Source organism: Siphateles boraxobius, unplaced genomic scaffold (assembly GCF_051911475.1).
Source record: "Siphateles boraxobius isolate OS27281-9 unplaced genomic scaffold, OSU_SipBor_1 53, whole genome shotgun sequence".
Lineage (NCBI taxonomy): Eukaryota > Metazoa > Chordata > Actinopteri > Cypriniformes > Leuciscidae > Siphateles > Siphateles boraxobius.
Window position 1 is genome coordinate 7,944,334 of NW_027509175.1, and position 17,568 is coordinate 7,961,901.

Sequence of the window (17,568 nt, forward strand, 5' to 3'; positions counted from 1 at the left end):
TAATTATACCTGACATCCACCTCAATAAACAATACCAGCGCTAGCCTGTCACAACACGACATGAGACATCACAACTAGACGGGAGGGAGGAGAAAGGGGAGGAGGCGAAACCGGCAAATTGATTGATTCCCGACTAAATTCTAAACAGCGACTACATAAACACACACTGATTCTATACTAATAGCTTACTGTTCTGTTCTGAAACCAAAATAACAAATAGGCTAACAACCGAAAACGTCAAGTGCCTCATACTTTTCAAGGAACGTCTTGCTCTCTCTGAATGCGTAGAATGATGTTCTCCCATTACGCGGAGGCATGGTCCCGTGAACAGAGTGAACCTATAACGGACGGAGAATCACCCACCCTGTTGCGAGCTGTCAAGATGAATTTAAAACTACAAGCACCTCAGCCTTTCTTATATCTACACGCGAGCGCGTCACGAACTCATTTCCACTGTTCTGATTACTGTGGCCATGATTTTGGCAGGTGTTATTAAAAAAATTCTGAAGGTGGAAACAAAAGTGAGTCTGACAGAATAATTGTGACGGGGGCAAGCTATATGAAAGCACAAACGTGTTTGTTTTTTAGATTAGTGTCTTACAGAGTTAAAGAACTGCATGCTTAATAGGTTAACTGCATGCAAATAATCAATTATGCCTCTGATCATTTGTGTCTACAACAGGGAGTATGGTGTGAGAAGGTCATAATAATCCATTTTACAAATAAAATATATTTTAAAAGAATATAATAAATACATGCAATATTGACTTATTTTAAGTGTAAATGACAATTTCCTAAGAAATTATGTTAATTATGTCACAAATTAAATTTTTAAGGTGAAATCATATTGCAGACATCACACGTAGTGTGTATAATAGGCATATAGAAAATATTAGATGATAATGAAGAGGATAATGATTCATTATTTCCTGATTACGTGATGTAAAAATGTATGTGATGCCTGTAAACTCTTTTAGTTTTTTAATTTATAATGGAGTTCCTCTGCCTCTATAATTGTTAATGTTTAATTAAACGCTATCCAGCACCATTTTCAGGGTGTGTGTGTGTGTGTGTGTAAGCGAGAGAGAGAGAGAGAGAGAGAGAGAGAGAGAGAGAGAGAGAGAGAGAGAGAGAGAGAGAGAGAGAGAGAGAGAGAGAGAGAGGTGGTTCTGAATACAGGATGGTAATCAATCCTGTCCATGTATAAAGTAGTATATGGGTCTTTCCATCTCCCTGCTCTCCTTCATTACCGAGAATTAATTCCACTTTATTTATCCAATTTCTCCAGCTGCCAGAACGTTAATTTGAGATGAAATTTCTCACCACTCGCTCGCTTGCACTGACCCTCAGCAGCACCCGAATGGTGTGTAGTAATAACCTAAATCTTTCAACAGAGAGGCACGATAATTGTTACCTTATTAGCATGCAAATTGTTTAATTAATATTATTAAGAAGAAGCATATAATCCGTTCGTCACTTGACCCCGCAGTCTGTTGGCTGGCAGCCTCTCTGCATTTCAATGTGTTCATTTCAAATCAGCACTTTGAAAAAAAGGCCTCTCTACTAGTGCTAGTCTCTTTCAAAGCACACAGTCCCTGCGTGAGCGCGCGTTTGATGCTACTTGGTTTGTATCTCTCTCCTCCACTCTTTATCCCAAAAACATTTCATCACTTCGCATACAGGAATTATGGAAATCGTTTCATTCTGGTCCTCCCCCGATATCTAAGTTCAATAATTGGCTTCTTGTCGTTTGCTTTTTGAAAACCGCTTCTTGAAAGGGCACCCCTCCGGTTCTGAGCAAACGCTATCCGCTAGACGCGCGCGGCTCCTGGGTAGACAACCCTTGACACGCGGCCCCTGCGAAGCGTTGCAAGGCGCCCGTTGTTTTTAATACGGCGGAGTGACTGTATGTCAGATGCTCGGGCTTTAATTAACTTGATAATCATAAGTACGCAAGCCACACAAGGGCCAGGGTTCAGTGCGTTTTCGCACACTTTCGCTATTTTAATATGTACGTAATGGCGATATTATATAAAAACTTATTGAATCAACACATGTCGAAATTAAACATAGCCCCTAGCCTATATTGCCTAATCAATTTATGGAAACCCGAAACCCACCTTGATGTTTTTCTGAGTAGCCTATCTGTACATTGACATTGGGATACATATAAGGTGTCTGTGTTACAGTGAAATAATTACCGTGTAATAATAATTAACAACATGCAATTACTACAGGGTTATGGTTCACTACATTTCTGCTCAGAGTAGAATAAACATTTTTTACACTTAACCCATTTATAGCGGTTAAAGGGGTCCGATATATTTATGGTCATATTAAAATCCATACAAACTTTAGCCAGGAAGATGGAAGGGACTGGGCTGTCCATAAACTCTCAGCTCACTCTGAAGCTTGAAGCAACATATTTTTTAAACGATAATCATAAATAACCATTAGGCTTGAATAAAACATTTTAATTAAAAAATCAATATACTACTTTTGAAGGTCTTAATTACTAAATTAACTTAATGTGAGTTCATTTGAAGCTATATCAAAACTGAGCTGCACATTAGTCGATGAACAGATAATTAAGAGTGTGAAACGTAAATTAATTGTTAAAAAGTCATTTGATCCACAAACGAACCAATTAAAGTGTAAAATGATTTTCCTTTCTGTGTTTGTGTTTCACTCAAGCACATAGTTTGGTGTTTTAGTAGGAAACTAGGCTATCCCACCAGGCAAATTTCCCTCTAATCCCGCTAAGCTAATCATGCAATTAAAACTTTCCCGCTCGCTAATTATCTGCAATTGTTGGTCTGGCTGCAGAGAAAGCAGAAAGTAAAAGCGATTGATTCCGAGTTTTAATTCACTTCATTTAAGATTGAGAGAGAGAGAGAGAGGTAAAAAGAAAAAGCAATTCCCCTTCAAATTACCTTATTCAGCCTTGACAACCTACAATGCCCTTCAGGAATCTTACCCTGGTCTGCATTTATGAGGTATATGGTAAAATGGAATCCTTTTAATAACAATAACTCAAACTTCTATTAGAGTAATAATTTTATTTCAATTAAAACCGACTTATCACCTTTTGCTAAAACGTGATTAATATGCCAAAAATTATCAATGCTTGACGGACCCCGAGCAGAGATTGTCTAATTGTAATCAGCGAATCGAAGGTGCTTGTCGCTTCCCGTTGCCTCGCGCTGGTATGCACGGAAATAGAACTAATTTACTCGCCTCCCCGGGGAAATCCGCTGAACAGATTAACATTTTCAAAATATAGTAATAATATTATTTGAGCAATGGTGATGACGCCAATTTTTCGAAGCCTTTGTGAAAGTAATTTACATATTTTTCCAGTCCACTATTTTCTCCCTTGAATCACTCTTTGAAACTGAAGGACATGCAGCACTTGCACCGTGGGGTGGGAGCGCGCTCCAGTGTGGCTGTGTGCTTATGCGCTCGCGCTAACAGCATATTGATTCTATCCATTCCCATGAAAAGTGAGGAAAATGAGCAGAAAAGACCTGTGACACGACTTCATTGATGATCAAGCGCACAGGTATCACAGCTGTCAAAAACTTGAACTGTCATGTGGAGGAAGAAGAAACCATTCTTTTATCGCCACCTAGCGTCGTGCGATTTTATGTGGCTTAACGTTAGGTGCCCAAAAAAAGAGCAGATGTCTAGCCTATATGGCGTCAAACCAAAAACCTTTACACCATTTATAACAAGCATTTTTATTTAATCACAAATTTAAAAAAAAAAAAATTATTTTAACTTAATTGAATGAAAACATATTTAAATGTAAAACGTTTTCTTTTTTGAAATAAATTATTGAAAAAGTTCTTCTTGACCTGAAAAAACGTGCCTTAAAAAAATTACAAAGGGGGGGGGGGGGGGGGGGTAGTCATTGGGCTCTATGACAGCCTATAATGGCTTTTGTTTCAATGTTGATACACGTACAAAAGTTTTTCAAAGAGGGCCCAAATAAAGTAGGCTATGCAAACTATTTTTACGAATTTCACCCTTTTAATTAGACTTAGGCCTACAGTTACACCACCTAGACTTGTTTTTACTTTAAACACCTATAGGCCTATAAAATATTAAGAGAGAGAACTGAAAACATGTTCTTTACAGAAAAGTTTTTTTTTTGTATTAATAGATCAGGACAAAACAATGCTTAATATGCCATCTCTTCTTATGTAATCAAAAAACAACTTTAAAATCGTTTACAGATCACTGTAAATTTGTTTTAGAGAGTAAAAAATTAACTCCCCTCTTATTTAAAAAAAAAAAAAAACTTAACCTGCTGTCAGTGAACGCTTATTGATACAGGCAAGTCAAGAAGTGCTGGGAGACTTCAGTTCCTCAGACAACTCAGGACCAGACATTTCTCGCTCTAAGTAAACAAATCTCAAACATCAAGAGAATCAATCTTGTCATCCGCCGGGGTATCAATCGGGTTCTGTAGATGTACACTGACCGCGGTCGTTCGTGGGGGCCTGGAATAGTTCATATCTCTTTGTTATCCACGCTGCTCTAATCCCCTGGTGACTCGCGGGCTCACGGTTGTTCTGGTCTGGGACAATGAAGCATGGGAGGAGGAGCGTCAACTATTATTTTCGGCCGACGCGGCCATCTGCTGCGCGCAGGAAACCCAACACCCCAGAGACGCCCCAGTATCCACACTGTAAACTAGCGAAGATGTTTTAATTAAGGCGAGGCAGGTTAACTCCGCTGCCTAATGAATTGCCTTCGTTGCCCTTCCCGTGTCGTCCAAAAGCTTGTCTCGGCTCCCTCTATAGAAACTATAGAAACAAAAGTTCTAAAATCCTGGTCCAGGAAGTGTGTCCGATAAAGGAGGCACACAAAATCTGTAGCCTAAATCTTATAAGATAATTCATTTTCCTCCCAACTATAAATGTTATATGAAGGATAATAAAAAGCATATATTACCCAAGTAAAAAATATTATAACATTAATATTTAATATAACGTTTAAAACAATACAAAAAAAAAACATTATTCTTCAATAATATGTTCTCGAAGGCTGCATTTGCTCATTACCAAAAGATTCTCATGATGTTATACACAGTTAATCTAAGGAGGTGTAAATTGTGCGACGGAATAATTAGACGAGCCTATCAATTAAATACATAATTATGTTTATGGAACCCGAGTCTAATTAAATGTAGCCTACTTAATTTTTTGCTTAATTAGGCTACTCAAAAGACAACTCGGATGGTAGTCACAGCGCTTTCTAGTGGTGATCCGAGTCATCGCCTCGAACTCCATATCTGCCTACATTAAATTAAGATTAAGCATATAGTTTATAGTTTATAGTTATGATACCATGTTATTAGACAGCACACTTACAAGATGTCTGTTAAAGAGCTGCTGTGTCAACATCTGAGAGATGTCTTTAAGATGTCAGTTTTACATAAATTCTAAATCTTAAACATCTTAAAGTCATTTTCTAAATGTAGCCTACATTTAAAGTCTGACAGGAAACGTCCTAAAGTAGTGCAGATTAGCAATCACTCAAAAACAAACAAAAAACGTCTTCCAGATGGAAACACACACATCAAATAGACATCTTTGCGATGTAGGTGCCCACATAGCCAATTCATCCTGCTAAAATGTGGCTTAAAATTAGCAGCTGTGGACATGAGTAGGCTGTCTTTCCCCAAACTATTTAGACTCGTTAAACACATTCTATACCGAAAGTCAAACTTGTTTTACTTTTAAGCTCAGTGTTTCTCAAACCATACTGGTGGATGCATTTGGCCGTCGTGCTCGGATCTAACTGGTTAATTAAAAACAGCTCATGTTTGCTCAAGTTAATAAAAGGACTAAATTATTCACTTTGGGGACCTGACTCCCAGAGCGCCTTAAATCATCCCGGGACAATATTGTAACTCTCTCCCTCCGCTCTGATGAAACGCTGAGGGGTCCTGTCACTGGTCGGAACCCCCTCCTCACTTTCCATCTGTCCCTCTTTGTCCTCCCTATAAAGCGTGTGTGTTTTAGCTCATTGTCTTTCACACATTTATTGACACCTTTTTTAATTCGGCGCTTCTGTCGGCCTTCTCTAGCCGCGGGGCGCCAATCTCTTCCGCTCCATTAGCTCATTGAAACAGGAGTCTGGTTAAACAAAAGAGATGCAATCTGATCCTCTGTCCCATCTCTCTCTCTCTCCCTCTCTGAGTCCATACATGTCTCTCATGCACACCACGGGTTTTCGCGCCCTGTTTGTCAGTGAGACTGGCCTGTTCGTTCGCAAGCCAGCGGGGAGGGGGATCTTATTAGCATTAAAAGCCTACACCGTGAAATTCATTTATAATTGCTAGAGAGAGAGAGAGATAGCGAAAGCATATGCGTCCCGAATTACGTTTGAATAAGTTTGTGATATGTTAACATGGAATGGAATGCGACAGACTGCAATTATGACGCCTTTGTGACTGTCAAATTCGATTCATAAGAGGCTCGTTCCACGGTGATCGCCCGTGGAGAAGAAAGTGAGGTGAATCTTAATGTAGCTAAAGAGAAGGCTTAGAGAGATTTCCGCTGGAAGAAACGAAAAGCAGTCCAAACAATATAGCTAATAAAGTCGGGAAAACGGCATACGTGTATTGCCTGCATTTCCTGATGCTTATTCAATCGGCGTAAAATGGACAGAAGCTTTAAACTGATCGTGTCTATCAATCATATCAGATAATCATATCGAACCAGGTGTGCTACTATCTGGCAGATCCAGCACTATACTCTTTCTCTTTCTAATATCAAAATTTCTCTCCACCACAAAAGAGGTTTGAGATCCTAAATGGGCAATGGACGCGATGGTTGAGAATTATTTTATTGAGATAACTGACAGTGGTCAAGTGCAACGTGTCTTATAAGAGACTGATGAAGTGTGACTCAATGCTAATGCACCATATGTGAAGGCCACAGATGCATGAATTCCTTATTAGGATGCAGGAAATGCCTCCTCACGTTTTTGTGAGATCTTTTGCAAAGTAACGTTATACCTCAGGTTCAGGTTATCGTTATGATCCAAGAGGGGCCATGTATTGTACAGGCAGTATAACACACACACATCTGGTTTGCTATCTTTGTGGGGACTCTCCATAGATGTAATGGTTTTTATACTTTACAAACTGAGTCCCCATGTGTGCATTCAGGTTGAAGTCCCCACAGAAAAACAAGCACACGCTGGAAAAAAATAACAATAATTAAAAAATAATAATGTCCAAAGGACAATTGCACATTAGATATTTTGATTCTAAATCAATTAAAATTATTAAATTATTCTAGCATTTAGAGCCTTGATATATAATTTATATTTCTCTTCATGGTCATTCTGCGGTTTTTGAATAATCTTTTAAAGGTAGCCTATTACAAAAATTAAACTGTTTAGAAATAAACTACATTATTTGATCAAATATTGACCACAGCATAATATACAAAAAGTTGTCCATTAATGTGACTGCACTGACTTCATCCCAATGTGTTGACACCCACACACCATATTAGTAGTTTGATTAATACTCATTACCTTCGGTTTTAAGAAATCTGCTGCCATCTACTGGTCACCTTTACATCTAGCAGGGGCTTGAAACTGAAAGTGTTTCTTAAAGTAACAATGTCAAATCAGTTTCTTTATATTATTTCAATCTTATTATTTGACTAGAACAGCTTTCTTAAATTCTCTGGGACCGCTGCTGCTATGTCGATGAAAAGTAGCTTTAGGCAGACCATAACCTCTTCAAACACTACAACTAAGCAGAAAAGAAAATATACAAATACATTATGATTGCAGTGGATATCATTCAATACACTTACCGTGCATGTATTTAAAAGGCTCGTCCGTCCGTACGTATGTAATGGTGGATGTCTTTCTGATTCAATATAAACTGTCTGAATTAATTCAGTACCATGGACAGCGCCATTCATTTCGTACTAGCCTACAGTACTGTGACTGTTACAGTCAAAGCGCAGCAGCTGCCGTGTGGACACGAAATTTATAATGGATGTATGTTAAATGAGAAAAGGAGGGACATGTAACATTTAAGTAAGCTATCATTCTTTATCCTTACCTGATTGTATACATCAGCTGAACCACAACGGGAAACTACATTCAACTATTTGTAGCCTATTGTCAATTCCTAATGATAAAGTCAGGCGCAGGATGATGACGACTAAACTGACTAGCTGTGGTCCGTCCAATGACAACAGTGAACTGTGATTTTGGAAATAGTTGTGGGTGTCCATATTAGTGATGAAATGTGTCTCGTAAAGATGTATCGCTCGCTACTGATCGTCAAAATTAGATCGAACAGAAAGTCTTCTGATCGATAACGCGAACCATCGACCAAATATTAGAGATAAAACCTGGCGGTCTCCTGATTGCGCTCTGCATCTGAAAACAATAATCTTCCATTGCCATGATAATTCGAGCTCGTTCTGTATGGAGAGTATTCGACTGTCGGCGTGTCGACGCGCTTCACCGAGGGCCGCGGAGATAGAATGAAACCCTTCAGCGTTCACGAAGAGATTGGCTGCTGGAGACGTCAGAACATGCCATAAAAACGCATGTCAACGAATCACCATTACATGACATGGATAAACATCTGTGGTATGTTTTATTTCTAAAGGTTTCTTCAGAAATGGCAAGTGTTCCCAAACAGGTTCCTGGAGACATTTTGTAGGTCTCCCAAATCAAACACACAAATATCCTCCCGTTTGCTCCCCCTCCCTTGCGAAAATGAATCATGGTTTTATTATAGTTAAAATTGTAGTAGCCTAACCATGTTTTTTTTTTTGTTTTTTTGTTTTTGCGGACTAATTATCAATTGTATAACCACAGTTGTATTAGAAATACCATGTTTAGTTAGCGTGGCAAAGTCATGGTTAATTTGTGGTTACCATAGTTTAACTATATATTAACCATGTTTCTTTTATTTTATTTGTAGTAAAACCATGGTTATTTTTCGAAAGGCCAGCAAGCAGAACGTTAAGTTATCGGAAACCCAATGGCATAGATAGAACAAGGCAATGCAATTTTACTACGCTACAGTTGCGTAGCCCACATCGCGACTTTTTAAAAACTAACTAGGCTATTCAACCTGGAATTACATCCCAGCCAACACATTTTAGATCCCAGGACGTTCTGGGAACTGTAGTCTTGGGTTCACAGAACGTTCTGGGAACGTTTCCAAAACATGTATTTGCAACTTTTGGGTTTGGTTAGCCAGGAAAGTTTTCGTTACGGAAATAGAACCGTTTTTTTTGGGTTGGGAGAACGTTGCCCTAACCTTCTATTGACCGCTTTTCATCATAGCCTATTCCCCGCTAATAGGCCTATGGCACGGAAGACGGATAAATGGACGTCAGTAGCGTCTCGTTTTTTGAACTATTGTTTAATCAATAGAAATAATCCGAGCACACAAACCGTGATAGCCTATTGAGGATTAAATAAGATTGATTTTTATCCATTAATAGCCTATGTAAGATTTGGTAAGGCTATCACTGTGTGTAACATAGCCTATTTTACATTATCGCCATCATAAAAATGTTTTGCCACGTAGGCCTACATCTTTCAAACTAGAGATTACTAAATAAGTAGAAGGATATAGACACATGAGATTTCGGCTTGTAATTTAACAACTCGCGCGCAGGTTTGAATTAAAGTTATAGCATAGCCTACTTAGGCACATCATAGGAATATTATCAGAGCTTTATTTGTATCTCTGCATGTAGCCTAGTCAAGATCTAAATATGTTAATATGACATTACTCGTTTGTACAAGTTATTGATAGAATTACCTCGAGAGGTAAAAAGTGTCTTCGAATTTAAACAATTTATAGTTACATTTTTGTCAGTTGGTAAATTTAGCATAGCAAAACTTAAAAGAAAATAAACGTTCTACAAACGTTGTAGTGTGTCGTGGTTGTATTTTTCTACTTTTACTAGGCTACACTTTATTTAATCATTTCAAAAACCTAAAGACGTTACAGTTTGGTCAAGTTTTGTTTTCATAACGTGTTAGGCTAACTTACTTTTGCGTCAATTTACTAAGTAGATTAATTATTTCCACATAATATACGCCGGTCTCTACAAATACCAACGTTAAGCCTGTGTTATCCTAATCGTTACATTCAGATGGGTCGTTTAGGCCTGCAGGTTGCGGAACGCAGATTACCCAGCTTCCCTTTTAAGGCAGGAAAATGACTGACTTAAATTGGCGTCACAGGTTCATAATTAATCAACCAAACGCGCACCTGTTCGGGGAGAATCGTGGAACGTTGCTATCGGTCTGAGCAATGGCTGCACCACGAAGAATTCACCTCACCGCAATCTCAAGCAATGCACACTTTCCTTCTCCCACCGTCCCCCCTGTCCCCAATGCCAGTGACCAACCTGTCAAACAGGGTTTACTTGCGCCCGGATCGCCACCACTCCAGCATGCTGCAACGAGAGTGGAACTGAAACTCTTCGAGCCGGATGATCATCGCTGCCCGGAGTTTTGCTACCCGGATTTGATCAGCACAAAGGTAAACAATCATTGACATTAATGAATTTTCTGATTATTATTGGCTGCTTGTTATATCATATATAATTTTCCATTTTCATTGTTTAGTGTTTAGAGTTGAGTTCCAATAAATGGAAAAAAAAATTGGTTATGTTGCCTCATTAAAGGGTCAAGGATTAATCCAGGTGAATTTAGGAAAGCCACTGGTATCCGACCTTTTTTTTCCTTCTCTCATTTTAAGGAAACCACTGAGAAAAAGAAACTACAAACGTTACATAAGGTGGAGGACAGGGAGAGAGATGAAATGGAGGCACTTGCAAGAAAGTTTGAAGTGAAATATGTGAGTATGAATTCTGCCAAGATGTCATATTTCTAGCTTCATCACAAGTAAGTCTATGTCAACATTTATCAAATTAAAGCTGAGTTGTCAAAATGCTGTGGAGACAAGTAAATATCAAGAGTCAAAATGCAAAACAATATGCCTTAATTGACCATACTGTGGTAAAGGTAGAATTAAACGGCTTGAATATATTGCACTTATTTTTGTTATGATGTGACTGCACGTAACTTTTTAAAATTGGGGGTGATGTTATTTAAGTTGTATTTCAACTACATTAATATCTGCCTTTGTTTAGGGTGAAGCTTGCAAAAGAAAAAAAGACCGATTACAGGACCTGGTGGATATAGGCTTTGGTTACGATGAATCTGATTCATTCATTGATAACTCTGAGGCTGTGAGTTCGGGCCACTGTTTAGCCAGATGCTAAAACACCTTTATCAGATTATTCCCCTTATAGAACACATGCATGTTTTACTCAAGTCTTCTTTTTCTCTGCCTGCCACAGTATGATGAGCTCGTCCCAGCTTGTCTCACCACCAGATATGGAGGTTTCTACATCAACTCTGGAACTCTCCAGTTCCGGCCAGCCTCTGATGAGGGAAATAACGAGAATGATTTTGAGGAAAATGGTTTTAAGGTGGGTAAACATTTGACTACCCTTCCATCTGTTTTGTATAGAAGCGTGTTTCCGTCACTGAATAAAAGTTTTACAAAAGTTTATAAAAGACATTTATATCACGCAATTCTAACTTCACTCACAATTAAGTGTTATAAAGTCAGAACTGTGAAAAAAAGTTAGAATCACAAGATATAAAGATGCATTTGACATTTTTTCTTGCAATTGTTAAAGTAAGAGTTGGAGATATAAACTTGCGATTGTGAGCTTTAAAGTCATAATTGTGAGATAAAAAGTCAATTTTATGTTTTATTCTGTGGTGGAAACAAGCTTCCATAGTTTTGCACTGCAAACAAACCGGCAACAACTAGCTTTTTTCTTTAGCTTTATGCAAAAGATTTGCAAAACTGTTTCCATTTGTCAACATTATCTCATTTGGTCTGATTCCTCTCTCAGAAACGAAAGCTTAAGCAAGGCAAAGACAAGAGGATGGGGAAGAAAAAGAGAGAAGATGACATGCTTGCTAAGAAGGAAGAGGAGGAAGCCAGGAAAAGGTTTTTGCTGCTGCAGAGATCAAATTTAGATTAAGAGTACAGTGTTTACTGTGAAGAAAACATACATTTTTCACAACCTCCTTTTAAGAACAAGGTTTCCATTGATTCTTTCTCAAATGCCCTCATTGTTTGCTTTTCCTTTTTCTGGTTTCCTTCTCAGGACCCCACCAGACAAATCATCTACAAAGAAAAAGAAAAACAAGAAGCCGCTAAGTATTGATAAGATGCTGAAGAAGTTCCATAAGGAAAAGCTTCAGCAGCTGCAGATGTTCAATGCTAGAGAGAGAGAATCACATGCTCTCAACGACACTGGTCCCACCGTGCAAGCTGAGGTTCAAGAACCACCCATATCATCTGACCCTCTTCTCACACTCATTGGTTCTGCCAGTGCAGACGACCTTCTTCAAGCAGTCAAAGCAGCGGAGCAAGACTTTGACTTAGACGGGCTCTTGGGGGAACCGCAGAACGTCTGTTCTCCAAGCCTGGAAGAGAACAGAGAAGCTCCGATTCCATCCGTCACTGAGAAGATCCCCTCATTACTCCCTGATGGACTGCCACCTACACTAGAGCAACACATTAAGCAACTTTCAGAGGTATTGTTTGCTTTTATGGCTTTAGAGTTTGCAGATATACATTACTTATTTTGTTCTTTAGGCTGTCAAGAAAATTGAAGGACAAAATAAGATGGAGATTTTGTCTTCGGAGCTCAACAGTGTTTTACTAGAGTGAGTTACATCACATGATTTATTATAGAACAGGTAACATCTTGATTGTATTGCATTGATTACTTCTCTTTGTATGTTCAGCGTGGAGTTGAACTCCAAACAGCTTAGTGGGAAAGTACGCTCCAGAATCTTCTCCTACTTGGCATCACAGCTGTCCTGCAGCAAAGGCACTCTGGTTAAAAGAGCCAAAAAATGTCACAATCTACAGCAGGTCTGTTAACGTACTGACACCTCAGCATAGCAAACATCACCATCCTATCTTATCTGTGTCTGTTATCCTAACCCCGATCCTTTATTTTACGTCAGCAGTTATTTTTATCTACCGTCAGACTGAGATGTCATTGCCATAGCACTGCATGAGAGCTTCATGCTTTCTAACATTAAATCCACTTTTTTTTTCTTGCAGCAATTCTATAAAATATAAAAAAATATATTTCAGTGGTCCTATATTCATTTTAGTGGTACCACAGATTCTGTTTACCATAGTAACAGATGTTTACATCTACCAATGTCTTTATACAATGTATATATATATATAGACCTATAAATATAATTGCTGTATTAATTTTTGTGTTAGAATTAATCTGCAATGATTTATGCCCCCTCTTTTTCTTTTTTTTTTTTTTTTTACATTTGAGCCCCATAGAAACTCTCTGCATGTGCAACAAGCACTAGGAAAATACAAGTATCGGATCGGGACTCCGTTTCGGCAGATACTCAATATTCAATGACTTGGATCGGATCGGGGGCACAAAAAACTTGATCGGGACATCTCTACTAATTAGTAAAAAAAACGTATTCCTTCAAAATTAATCCTGTTTACTAATCCTATTACTATCCTGTTTTTAATACCTTTCTTGTTCCTGGTCTTTTTGTACATGATTTCCAAAATCGTTAATCATAATTAAACATTTCAATATAAAATAAAAATTAAGCTTTTATAAATTTACATAAACACGCACACACTACTGTTCAAAAGTTCGGGGTCAGTAAGAGATTATTATATATTTTTTTAAATTTAAGAAATTAATACTGCGTTAAATTGATCAAAAGTGACCGTAAAAACATTTAATATACAGTATTACAAAAGATTTACCTTTCAAATGAATGGTAAATTAATTGTAGAATCCTGAAAAAAAATCAATACATCACGTGTCCACAAAAACATTAAATGTTTCTTGAGCAGCAAATCAGCATATTAGAGTAATTTCTGAAGGATCATGCGACACTGAAGATTGGAGTAATGATGCTGAAAATGCATCTTTGCATCACAGGAATAAATTACATTTTAAAATGTATTCAAATAGAAAAGCTATTTTAAATTGTAATGCGTCACAATATTACTGTTTTTTTACTGTATTTTTTTGATCAAATAAATGCAGCTTTGGTGAGAAATAAGAAATAGTCAAAACATTTGAAAAGACCTTACTGGTGTGTGTGTGTGTATATATCCAGTTTAATGTCTCTGTACGCTTAATGTGCTGGTCATGTGTCTTATGAGGATGAAGAGCTGCAGGAGCTGCTGAAGAAGCTGGAGAATGTGGTGACCAGGTCCATGCCTGAACAGATCACCCGTTTCCAGAGTCACTGCCAAGCTCACTCTAAAGCCAGAGCTGCCAAGTAATCACTCATTTCTAATGTGTGATACCTTGATCACTTTCATTTTATCACTATACATTCACTGACGTTTTAATTGATATGCAGTTTGTTGGAATACAACCTCAGGTTTGTTTGTTTTATGGTTTTTTTTTTTGTGTGTTTTAAGGCTCGAGGCTGAGAAAGAGAGGGCGATTGATGGTTCCGACGAGGAAGAGGAGGAGAAGAGTGGAAAACGAGTGTTTGGGCCTCGCAAGAGATTCAGATGGAATGAAGAGATCAGGTCTGATGCATGATTATTAAAAGTTTTAAATATAGAAAAAAAGGGTTCACTGTACATTTCATCAAATAGTATACTCTATTAATCTAATGAATATCGACTTTTACAGGGAGTTGCTCTGTGAGATTGTCAGTTTGAAAATGATGATTTATGATTCGGTGTCGCCTGCATGCTCTGGTTTGGAGGAGTATCTGAAAGCATTCCTGGAGGCTGATGTTAAACCACTGTGGCCTAAAGGATGGATGCAGTCCAGGTAAACAAATCAAATCATTAGGACTCTGAAGTTTTGGACATCATTGTATTGATATGAGAGAAATCTCATGTTGAAAGAAAGTGGGTAGTTGGTCACAATGTCCCTTTGTTCTGTGCTTGTTGCTTTTAAACACTTAAACTACTCTTAAACATTTTATTATATCCGGTCTAATTAGTCTTCCGAAAAGTCTGATACCACACTAAAACTTTTAATTTTATTCAGCAAGCACACGTTAAATTGATCAAATGTGACAGTAATTTATTTATTTTTAAATCATCATGCCAAACTTTTGAACGCTTGTGTATGTCCATGATATGTGTATATCTATAATAATAATTCCTTCAGAATGGTGAGTTTATGCTGAATTTCTATCATTGTCTCAAAAGGATTCTGCTTATAGAAACGAGAAAAGCACACGGTCACATCACTGGTGTGGTGTAAGTATGATTTTACACTACTACACACTTCCCAGGTATTTAGTCAATGTTTCTGAAGAAAAAAAAGGTTCATTATATTCTCTAACTCTAACAAAAATGAACAAAGTGGATTCTTCTTTGGTAAATATTAAACTTAACCAACGTTTGTAAATGTTAATAAACCCTTTCTCCTTATTTTACAGGGCAAGGAAGAAACCAATGGGTACAACAAAACAAAAAAAGGTACATCTGAAAAATTCAAATCCATCAGCAAACCCCTGTCTTGAATGTTGCATTCTTTTAGACTTTTGTTTCTAAACCTTGTTTTATCTATTAAATGCACAGGTCAGCGCCGCCCCAGAGGACAGTAAGAATAACCCGGAAATTCAGGGCCCACCAGCACTGAAACGCAAGCGTCTGGGTGTACCTGCAAGCATGCAACTTGAAGTCGCAGCAACGTTGAGCACCACTGCCAAAACTCCATCAAACACACAAACATCTGCCACCTTCTCTACCCATCCATCTAATCAGAACCACGAGGAAGGGATTGGAAGAGATGAGAACCATCATACCAGCACTCAGAGAAGTCCGGTGAGCGCAGAGGGTGCTGGATCCGTCCAGATGATGTGGACCAAGTCTGCTATGGATTCAGATTCAAAGCGAGAGAAGGCGACTCCTAAACTGACGCTGGTGGCTCCCCCAGATGGAGCTCAGAGTGACCGTGCATCAGTGGTGCATGGAGTGGCCCGGCTGCTCACAACCACCTCAATGGGTGACACCCCTGTTTCATTGGCAGCCGTGAGTTCTTCACAAGAAAGACGAATATTGGTTGCTTATTGCATGTGGATCATCATCATATAAGTTGTGGTGTACACAATGATACAAAATCCTTCCTAAATATTTCATATAAATAATGTCCACTGGTAGGATGTTACATGGAATTTTTTTTTAATTTTTTTTTAAATGTATTCATTTATTTCTATTATGGTATATAATTATATCCTGATCATTTAACTTTGATTTGAAGTGGAAAATATAAACATAATATTACAAACATAATGCGCGGGTATACAGGCAAATCGGATGGCAATGCTAACCAAGCTAACTTAAAACACTGTTAAATATGTCCACTTATGCGGTTATAGCATAAGTGAGATAAATGTTAAATATTAAAATATAGGAATATATATATATATATATATATATATATGGTGACATGTTTTCGACAGAAGTCTCTTATGCTCACCAGTCACCAGTAAAAACAGCAATATTGTGAAATTATTACCTTTTAAAATAATTGTTCATTGCAATTTATTTCTGTGATCAAAGCTGAATTTTCAGCATCATTACTCAGTCTTCAGTGTCACATGATCCTTCAGAAATCATTCAAATATGTTGATCAATACTTTTTTTTTAATCAATGAGAACAATTGTGCTGCTTAATGTATTTGTGGAAACAGTGGTACATTTTTTTTAAACATTCTTTATATAAAGTTCAAAAGAACAGTATTAAAAAAATACATATCTTTACTGTCACTATTGAACAATTTAATTAATATAGCCAATTTCTTTGAAGTCAAATAGGGATTTGCCCGAAGCATTAAAGTTTTAAAGGTTTTCTTAAATTTAAATAAAATTGTATAATTCTTAAATGTCTTTCTTTGCTGGTATTTCAGGCAGCAGGTGAGATCTCCTGTGGGAACCCAGCGCTTCCCACCCCTTCTCTATCTCTCCTTCCATCCTCCTATCCCACCACAGTACAGCCGGGAGTCTTGCCAAGCTTTGCCCCCCTGCATGCTCTCCCGTTCCCTGGACTGAGCCCTGGCACCAAGATCCCTGGACAGCCTCAGGCCTGTAAAGGAGCTGTTTTTCCTGACCCAGCACCTGGAATTTTCCAGCATGGCCTCGCACACGGTGAGCAGATATTGATCCTAAACATAAGCATGGAAACTTGGTAAGAATCATCTCTGTTTATTTAAAGGTGAAGTGTGTGATTTATGCTCCAATTGCTGCACCAAATGGAATTGATTCCAAACAGGTTCTTAAACGCTTGCATGCCACTCTTAATATTTCTGCTGTATATGATGCACAATGCATTCAACTTGATCTTCTGTTTCCCAAAACCATTTCAGCATTTCAAAAATGACACTTCACCGTTCACAGGGAATTGATAAATTCATGATATCTGTTACATTACACCAAAGGTTTGGTACTCTTGTCTTCATGTGCATTGGATAGAATGGATGAGCTGAAGC

At 38.0% G+C, this 17,568-nt stretch overlaps 1 protein-coding gene across 7 annotated transcripts in view; it reads left to right on the forward strand.

The window, feature by feature from the left end:
• ubn1 (ubinuclein 1) overlaps positions 1 to 17,568 on the forward strand; it is a 29,838-nt gene that overhangs the window by 10,583 nt on the left and 1,687 nt on the right. For 2 of the 7 annotated variants that reach the window (XM_077205261.1, XM_077205263.1), the window contains exons 2-16: positions 10,255 to 10,555; positions 10,775 to 10,873; positions 11,169 to 11,267; positions 11,379 to 11,510; positions 11,946 to 12,043; positions 12,204 to 12,636; positions 12,698 to 12,768; positions 12,850 to 12,979; positions 14,270 to 14,388; positions 14,534 to 14,647; positions 14,754 to 14,897; positions 15,284 to 15,334; positions 15,517 to 15,556; positions 15,659 to 16,111; positions 16,990 to 17,267. In XM_077205261.1, coding sequence (XP_077061376.1) covers positions 10,325 to 10,555; positions 10,775 to 10,873; positions 11,169 to 11,267; positions 11,379 to 11,510; positions 11,946 to 12,043; positions 12,204 to 12,636; positions 12,698 to 12,768; positions 12,850 to 12,979; positions 14,270 to 14,388; positions 14,534 to 14,647; positions 14,754 to 14,897; positions 15,284 to 15,334; positions 15,517 to 15,556; positions 15,659 to 16,111; positions 16,990 to 17,267 — 2,492 coding nt within the window. In that variant the 5' untranslated portion in view covers positions 10,255 to 10,324. The other 5 variants (XM_077205257.1, XM_077205262.1, XM_077205260.1 and 2 more) reach the window with 4 other exon arrangements.